The sequence below is a fragment of the Pseudophryne corroboree genome, chromosome 9, assembly GCF_028390025.1.
Source record: "Pseudophryne corroboree isolate aPseCor3 chromosome 9, aPseCor3.hap2, whole genome shotgun sequence".
NCBI lineage: Eukaryota > Metazoa > Chordata > Amphibia > Anura > Myobatrachidae > Pseudophryne > Pseudophryne corroboree.
In genome coordinates this window covers 156,187,869-156,196,514 of record NC_086452.1, presented here as the reverse complement: position 1 = coordinate 156,196,514, position 8,646 = coordinate 156,187,869, and the positions used below count along the sequence as shown (strand labels likewise).

At 49.0% G+C, this 8,646-nt stretch overlaps 1 protein-coding gene across 6 annotated transcripts in view; it reads left to right on the top strand.

Moving 5' to 3' along the window:
- The first annotated feature begins 1,757 nt into the window (after positions 1–1,757).
- The window catches only part of MTF2 (metal response element binding transcription factor 2), a 181,035-nt gene continuing 174,146 nt past the window's right edge, over positions 1,758–8,646 (top strand). For 2 of the 6 annotated variants that reach the window (XM_063939875.1, XM_063939873.1), the window contains exon 1: positions 1,879–2,198. In XM_063939875.1, coding sequence (XP_063795945.1) covers positions 2,194–2,198 — 5 coding nt within the window. In that variant the 5' untranslated portion in view covers positions 1,879–2,193. The other 4 variants (XM_063939877.1, XM_063939878.1, XM_063939876.1 and 1 more) reach the window with 4 other exon arrangements.

Genomic DNA, 8,646 nt, shown 5'->3' with positions numbered 1-8,646 from the left:
AATGAGACCGAGTCACGAAGAAAGTCGTTTCAATGTTATAAATAAAACATTTTCATCAGGACATGAAAATATATATATATATATATATATATATATATATATATATATATATATACACACACACACACGGAGGATGACAATGGCCATCCCTAGCGGTGCTTAGTTTGATGGGAAAAGTGTGTATTACTATATACAGGGCTTAAAGTGGTCGTGGAGAGGTGGTGGATCTCATTTACCTGGACACCGACCCCCCCCCCTCCCGCACACACACAAGTTAAGCGGAGCAAGGGCCAGTGCGAGTGTTTTCTGCACCCCCTGCAAACTGTAAGGCAGTGGTTCTCAAACTCTGTCCTCAGGAACCCAACAAGGTTCACGTTTTCCATGTCACCAAGCAGCTGCACTGTGTGTCACCAGGGGCGTAGGGAGGGCGGTTCCGGTGGAGCTCGAGCTCCAGGCGCCCAACACAGTACAGGGCGCCTCAGCTCGACTCCGCTGGAACCTCCTCCTGGCCGCAAGCAGCTTGCAGCTGTCAGTCACTGACAGCTGGAAGCCCGAGCTGCATCAAGACTCTCCCTCCCCTCTGCTCCCCTCCCTCCTCCCCTCCGCTCCCCGCTGGTCCGTGACTTGCGTGTGACGTCACGCGTCACACGCACGGAGGGGCGGAGATGCGGCCAGCAGCAGTCGGGAAGCAGGACCGGGCAGGTATTTTTTTTTTCTTTTCTTTTGTGTGTTGCGGCGCTACCAGGGTGCACAGCTACAGGAGCATAATTACTCTGGGCACCCCTACTGGGGGCACAACTACTCCGGGCACAGCTACAGGGGGCACATCTACTGGGGCACAACTACTCTGGGCACAGCTACAGGGGGCACATCTACTGGGGGCAAATCTACAAGGGACACAACTACTGGGGGCAAATCTACAGGGGGCAAATCTACAGGGGTCACAAACCAGGGTGCACAATTACTCTGGGCACAGCTACAGGGGACACACCTACTAGGGGCACATATACTCCAGGCACAGCTACAGGGGGCTCATCTACTGGGGGCACAACTACTGGGTCCATAACTACAGGGGGCATAACTGTGGCCACGTCCCTTCCCTATGAAGCCACACTCCTATTTTTTTGTATGTTATGTTTAACCTATGGGTGTGTGTGGGGGGGCAAAGGAATCTTTCACCCTGGATGCCACAAGGTTTAGAACCGGCCCTGGTGGCCACGCCCCAATTCAGTACAGGGGAGGGGGGCGCCGAAACATACCTTGCTCCAGGCATCATACCTCCCAACATGACCCTCTCCAGGAGGGACAGAATGCTCTGCTTCTGGACTCCCTCTTAATTTATGATTGCCATCACCTGTGCTGAAACACCTTTCTTATCCATCAACCTGTCCAAAACGAGTTTCGTCAAACACAAATTAAGAGAAAAGTCCAGAAGCAGAGCATTGTGTCCCTCCTTGAGAGGATTATGTTGGGAGGTATGTGACACCTTGCTACACCTCAGTGTGTCACCAACTGTCACATTTTAAAAATCTACAGGTGACCTGAAAGACATGAACCGTGTGGGGGTCCTGAGGGCCGAGTTTGGATACCTGTGCTGTAAGGTACGAAAGTTGTAGGTGACTCCTGTTCACAGCCACGCTCTGCCTCTGCCAAATTCAATTAGGCGGCGTCGGCAGCAGCAGCAGCAGCAACACGTAGAGTATGACTACGCCTATGACTGTCACACACCCTATAATCCTCCCAAACTGAGGTCAGACGGGGCAAAGTACAGCCCACTTCCCCTCAGACCACGCCCACGCAGCCGCTGAAAAGCGGAACACTCCTGTGGCGCTCAGTTTACAGCGATAGTAAAAAAAGGTAAAAGACCCAATTCAAAGATGGCCGAGCAGACATCACTCCCTCCCCACGTGATCTACGCCCGGCATCTCCCACTATGGAGGAGTGTGGCGGTTGGTAAAGGCTGTTTGTATTTGTCCCCATAATACATCGCGCTCTCCGCGGGAAACCAAAATGGCGAAGGTCTGTAACCGAACCGGGCCGTTTGCGCTGTCCATGTAACCCTGAGCCGTCGCCGGCCGCCATCTCCTCCCTCACCACAGAGGGAGCCCCGGGCGCAGGACGAACTGCGGAGCCGCTGGCAGCGCGGACTTGTGATTTCGCCGTAGGGAGCGCTCCGCAACACTCTAGTGACCGATGAGGTAAGTGGGTCGGGCAGGGGGTGAGTGGTACCGGGGCCGTTGCTGGCTTCATGCTGCTGCTGCCGCCTCGGGTTACCCGTGCGGCGTTTCCCGGCATGCTGCTGCCCACAGACTGTGACTGGAATAATAATGAGCCTGGACACAAAGCGCACACTCACGCTTCTGGTTTGGAGCGCAAGCTCTGCGGCCCAGTGTTTCTCCTTACATCTGCTTGTTAGTCCTCCAGTGTCGCGGAGCGATTACAAGGAGCTAATGGAACCCTTGGTACTGGCATAGGGCTGTATGGTGTTCTGGGCTCTGAGTCTCCGGGTGAGCACGGGCGTTACATCCAAGCTTGCTGGGCTGGCAGCTGATGGGGTGATCTAGTCACACCGGGTGAGTGTCCCATGTGATACAGGCAGGTCAGGGCCGGCACCTCTGCTGCTATGGGCAGGTCAGTGCAGGCTTTGTTCTGTCTTTGTTGGAGCAGTAGCTTCCACATATATCACCCATGCAGCTTTTCCTGATGGGTTATCTTTAGAAGTCTGTGTATAAAATAAAATGCAGTATAGTTAATCACAGTTATTACATTCATTTCTATAGCTCCAGCATATTCTGCAGCGTTTTATAGTTGTTTGCCTTTCTTGTGGTGTGTGTGTGTGGTTTTTATTAGCTCCCTCCATATAAACACACCTTTTACCGTTGTAGCTGACAGGCTTCTGTCCATACATTTACATGAATGAAAATGCCACAGCGGGATTTCAATGCGTCTTGGTCTGGGTAGACACAACGTAGGTCGACCACTGAAGGTTGACATGCATTAGGTCAACATGGTCACTAGGTCGACAGGTCAAAAGGTCAACATGTTTTTTTTTTTAAACTTTTTTGGTGTCATTTTCTTCGTAAAGTGACGGGGAACCCCAATTAGTGCACTGTGTCCCCTCGCCATGCTTCGGGCAAGGTGCCTCGCTCTGCTACTGCTGTGCTCGGCACAGGTTACCGTTCCCAATCCTAGTCCATGTGGATCGTGTCGGCCTAATGGCTGTCGACCTAAGCTGTGTCGCCCTAACGACTGTATCCCGAGAATTCCAGAGTAAGGGAGCAGCACATGAAAAATCTTAGAGATAGGAGTGGGAGGAAGTAATCAGAAGACCGGAGAGTCAGTGTGCATTAGCAGAGTGAAGAGGAGGGGTGGGAGAGTAAAGGGAGATAAGGTCAGAGATGTAAGTGAGTGTGAAGTTTGAATTGGATTCTGAAAGGGAAGGGAAGCCAGTGAAGGGCTTGTAGGAGAAGGGAGGTGGATGTAGTGCGTTTGATGAGGAAGATGAGCCGGGCTGCAGCATTGAGGATAGATTGGAGTGGAGAGAGGTTATTGTTGGGGAGGCCAGTTAGGAGGAGACTACAGTAAGTGGATAATGGTTTTGGTGGCATTCTGGGTGAGAGGGTCTGATCCTGGAAATGTTTTTGACTTGAAAATGACAAGTTTGTGAAGTTGCAGTGAAGTGAGCTTCTTGAGAGCTTGGACTATGGTTTATAGACTTGAGCATAGTTAACAGCATTTTGAGAAAAGTGTGTCAATGATATTGGTTAAAGTGAGTATGCACTTTAGACAGTATAAGCTATAATGAGTGATACATAGATTTTAATAGGATGATGGTCTCTAGTCAAGTGTATACAGAACATACTGAATATTGTGAACAGTTTGTTTGAACAGGAAGCAGATATGCTGCGCTTGCAACACTGGAGCTTGCAAATGAAGGGTCTACTAGACACTGAACAATGCCCGGCTGCTTTGGAGAGCATGGGGTACCAGTGCCAGGAAATGGTTTACTATCTGGTTATGTTGTCTACACTAGCATCCTTGCCTAGATTATCTTGGGGCTGCAAACCCTTTTCCCTTTTTTTTTTTTTCTTCTTTTCAAAAGTTAACCTGTTAATAATAATAATAATAATAATAATAATAATAATAATTTTATTTATATAGCGCTCTTTCTCCAATAGGACTAGAGGCGCTTAACAGATACATAGCATAATATAGTACAGAAAATAATGAAGTACATTTTCATAAAATACAGAAGCATGAAGATACTAAAAGGGACACTATGGAAATGCTTGAGTAAACAGAAAAGTCTTGAGTCTACTTTTGAAGGATTCTATAGTTGGGGCCTCTCGCACTGTGCGGGGAAGTGAGTTCCATAGAGTTGGAGCCGCATGACTAAATGCTCGACCCCCAGATGAATTACGGTAGATTCTAGGTACTGCTAAAAGTCCTTCATCTACAGATCGCAGTAATCGAGTGGGGCAGTATGGGGTCAGCAGCTGTTTCAGGTACCTTGGGCCTTGGTCATGTAATGCTTTGAAACTCAGTAAGCCAATCTTGAAGATGATTCGCCATCTTACAGGCAGCCAGTGAAGGGAGTAGAGGATGGGTGTTATGTGGCTAGAACGGGGCTGGTTGGTTAATAGCCAAGTTAAGGCTTAACATCACGAAACATTTTCTGGGGGCAAGGCAGTTGTTTATGCGGGCCCGACCTCCCATCTGACGTGACTGGAGACCGTGAAACACTAATCAATTGTTTGACATAATTTTTTCCGAGCTCATCGCGTTCTGCAGTGCTAGGTTTAGCCGCGTAAAATGTCTGGGCGCGATCCAAAAAGTGCCATTTGTGCATCCAAAGGGTCACTTTTCGAACATCTCTATTTGCTAGCATGGGGGGAGCTGCAAGCAGAGATGCTGGCGCCAGCACCCGTTTGTGCCTGAATGGAGCAATAATTGAATTGCTCTGTTGTGCGCCTGGACCCTCCACAGCATACTTACTATCGGAATGCCGACAGTTGGGATTCTGACGCCGACATTGTGATCTATGTTGGGATTCCAGTGTTGGTATTCCAATGTTGGTAACTGACTGCCGGTATGCTGACTGGATTCTTTTGGAGCTATGTTATTTCAAAATTTAGATTGTAACTGCTTGGGAAAAACCATTAAAGTTAAGTCTGCTTTTCTTGTTACCTGCTAAAATGTGTGTAATGTGGCAATAACTTGCATGGGCACCATGGTCTTTGCTCTCATTTGTGTTTACTTTCAGAGGGGAAGCAGGGGTAATACTGTAGTAGTGGAATCTGAGGTGGCTTTGCACACACGTTTGCAGGTATGAACGTCAGCGTTTGTGTGGGATTTTTATGTATGGGGTCTGGAATAATACAAACATTTGCTTCTTGTGGCATCCCAATTGTCACAGAACCTTATTTTGGGATTTGAGAAGGTCTAACATTGGAAAGAGGCACCTGCTTATCACAGTTTCAATAGAGTTGTCGCTAGGCATTGGTACAATGGTACACAGAATGGTCTGTGTTTCTACAGCAGCATGTATTGTGGTATGCTTTAACTTATACACTGTGGGGGTAATTCAGAGCTGACCGTAGATGTGCCAAATTCAGTGCATCTATGATCATTTACTCTGACATGCGGGGGGACGCCAAGCACAGGGCTAGTCCACCTCTCATGTCAGGACCTACCAAACCCCCCCCCCCGCACAGGTACAAACAAATGCATCGCACGGCGGTGATGCTTTTGTACCTGACAAGTAGCTCCCTCCCAGCACAGCTCCTGCGCTCTGGCAGGGATCTACTGACCACATCCCGGGTCGCTGCAGCTGCTTGTGATGTCATGCAGCCGCCGCTGTCAATCAGGCAGAGGCGATCGCACCAGTGAGATTCTGATAACATCTCACTGGCTGCTCATGCGCAGTGCGCTCTGCGCATAGTAATTCAAACTGCGATCGCTTCTGCTGCAGCAATCCAGTCTGAATTACCCCCTGTATTGTAAGTGATTAAAAACAAGGAAAGAACAATTACAATAGTTGGATCAAATATTTTGTGTATTATTGACATATATAAAAAAGATACTTATTGAGACAATATAGAAGCGATATATCAAACCTTATAAAAAGACACTGGTTGTTATGGCCAATTTCTCCACTCTCCCACTACTATAGTAGTTTTCACTCCCACGCCTTTATAGAAGTGGGAGTGATAACTGCAATGTTGGCATTACAGTATTTGACCAGTATGTACTGAACCGATCGTGGCACTTGCAGAATCTAATTCCACTCTTTTGGGCCATCCACACTGGCAGATCCGCCACCGAGCTGCCCGACAGCTGATACGGGCGACCTGGCGGCGGGGGGGAGGTGACTGGGCGGAGTGAAGTATCTTCATTCCCCCCATCACCCGGCTCCATAGCACTGCATGCTAATATGGACAATCTCGTCCATATTGGCCTGCACGCATAAGCGACGGGGCACCAACGATTAACGAGCGTGGGGCCACGCATCGTTAATTGTTGGTGCCTACACACTGCACAATATGAACAAGTTCTCGTTCATAGCGTGCATTTTATCTGCCAGTTTGTAGGGCCCTTTAGTCTGTCATACTGAATAAATGTCCTTGGTTACAGTTTATCTAAATTTCATATTTAATGTGTTAGTTTGCTTTAGATTGTAGCTTGAACTAACATTGCATATCCCCCCCCCCCCCCTCATATTTAAGCTAAATAAAATGCTTTTTGCTTTTTCCCCCCTACTTTTAATTTTTTTCTTGTCTTAGCGGATGCTGGGGTCCACATTAGTACCATGGGGTATATATGGGTCCACTAGGAGCCATTGGCACTTTAAGACTTTGAGAGTGTGGGCTGGCTCCTCCCTCTATGCCTCTCCTACCAGACCAAGTTTAGAAAATGTGCCCGGAGGAGCCAGTCACAGCTAGGGGAGCTCTACAGAGCTTCTTCAGTAAAAGTTTTTATTTTAGTGTTTATTATTTTACAGGGATGCTGCTGGCAACAGCCTCCCTGCTTCGAGGGACTAAGGGGGGGAGGGGGGGGGGGAGTAGTGTCCACCCTGCGGGGTCTGAGCCATTATCTCTGCTGACAGGACACTGAGCTCCTGATGGGATTGAACGTTCCCCGCCACAGGGGATCGCTCACCCCGGCAGCATGCCGCCACCCCCTTACAGAGCCAGAAGATCAGTAGAGGCGAGATATGGCGGCACAAGGGTAGGAGCGCAGCTCTGATCGGCTGCGCTCCCGGATGGCTCAGCAGCACACAGTGTTGGCGCTTTGAGGGGCGTCCTGAGCCAGCGACTTAATACCCTACACTGGTCACAGACACTAACCGGAGACTGAATCCTCAGGCTGGCGTCACAATCCTCCGTACTCAGACGCTCAACAGGGGACGGAATCCCCCGCCTTGCGATGGAGTCCTCAGGCCAGTATAAAGAATTTGTATGGTAAGACGCGCCATCTTGAAGGGGCGGAGCTTCTCAGAGCGGACCCAGCAGCGTTCAGCGCCATTTTCCTGCCTGCTGTTCCTGTACACAGATGCTGACAGAGCTGTCCCTCCAAGTAACTCCAGCTATCCTGTGCAGTATCAGGGGGTTGTAGAAGGGGGGGGGGAGAGGCGCTGAGTTAAATCTGTGCAACTATTACAGTACACAGTGGGCGCTGATAATGGGTGTCCTTTATATGTAACAGTGCTGTGAGTGGGTTGGCTCTGATCTCTGTCTCTCTCTTGCCATTCTCAGGGTGGAAACTGTCTGACCTACCCTGTGTGTGTGGAGTGTTTGGGGTCTCCAGTCAGCTATGTCCAGGGACTGTCATATGCAGCTGAGGACATGTCCTCTCAGGATGATCTCATTCCATGTAATCAGGATTGCACTGTTGTAGAGCAGATACCAGCAAGGGCGTCGGAGTGGTTATCCTCTATCAAGACTGATTTCTCAGATTTCTGCTAGGGTTGCTCAGAATGAATCTGCAACTCAGGTTTTACAGAATTCTATGGCTGTGTGGTCTGGTTCTGTTACCTCAATTCCCCCCCCTCTGTGTGTTCCCACAAACGTGCTCTTGCCCAGATCATGCAAGACGACATGGATACCGACTCTGACATGGCAGACGGTGATGGGGACGTGCTCGGGGGGCCACATTTCTTGCAAAAGGGGTGCAGTTGATAGAGGCTATTAGAGATGTGTTGAATATTACTGACACAACACCTGAACAGGTTGAGGAGGCTTACTTCACTGACCATAAGAAAGCCTCGCTAACCTTCCCTGCGTCCAAGGAATTAAATGCTATATTTGAAAAAGCATGGGAAAATCCAGAGGAAAAAAAAATCCAGATCCCTAGGAGGGTTCTGCTTGCTTTCCCCTTCCCTGAGGAGGATAGAAAAAAATGGGAAAACCGACCCATAGTGGACACGTCTGTATCCAGACTCTCAAAAAAGGTGGTTATACCTGTCCCATGATCAACCGCCTTAAAGGAGCCGGCTGATCGCAAGATTGATACGAAGCTCAAATCCATATACACGGCTTCAGGGGCGATACTCCGTCCTACTATTGCCTGTGCATGGATTTCTAAAGCTATAGTAAAGTGGTCAGGCACGTTACTTGAGGATTTGGATACGTTAGATAAGAGTGACAT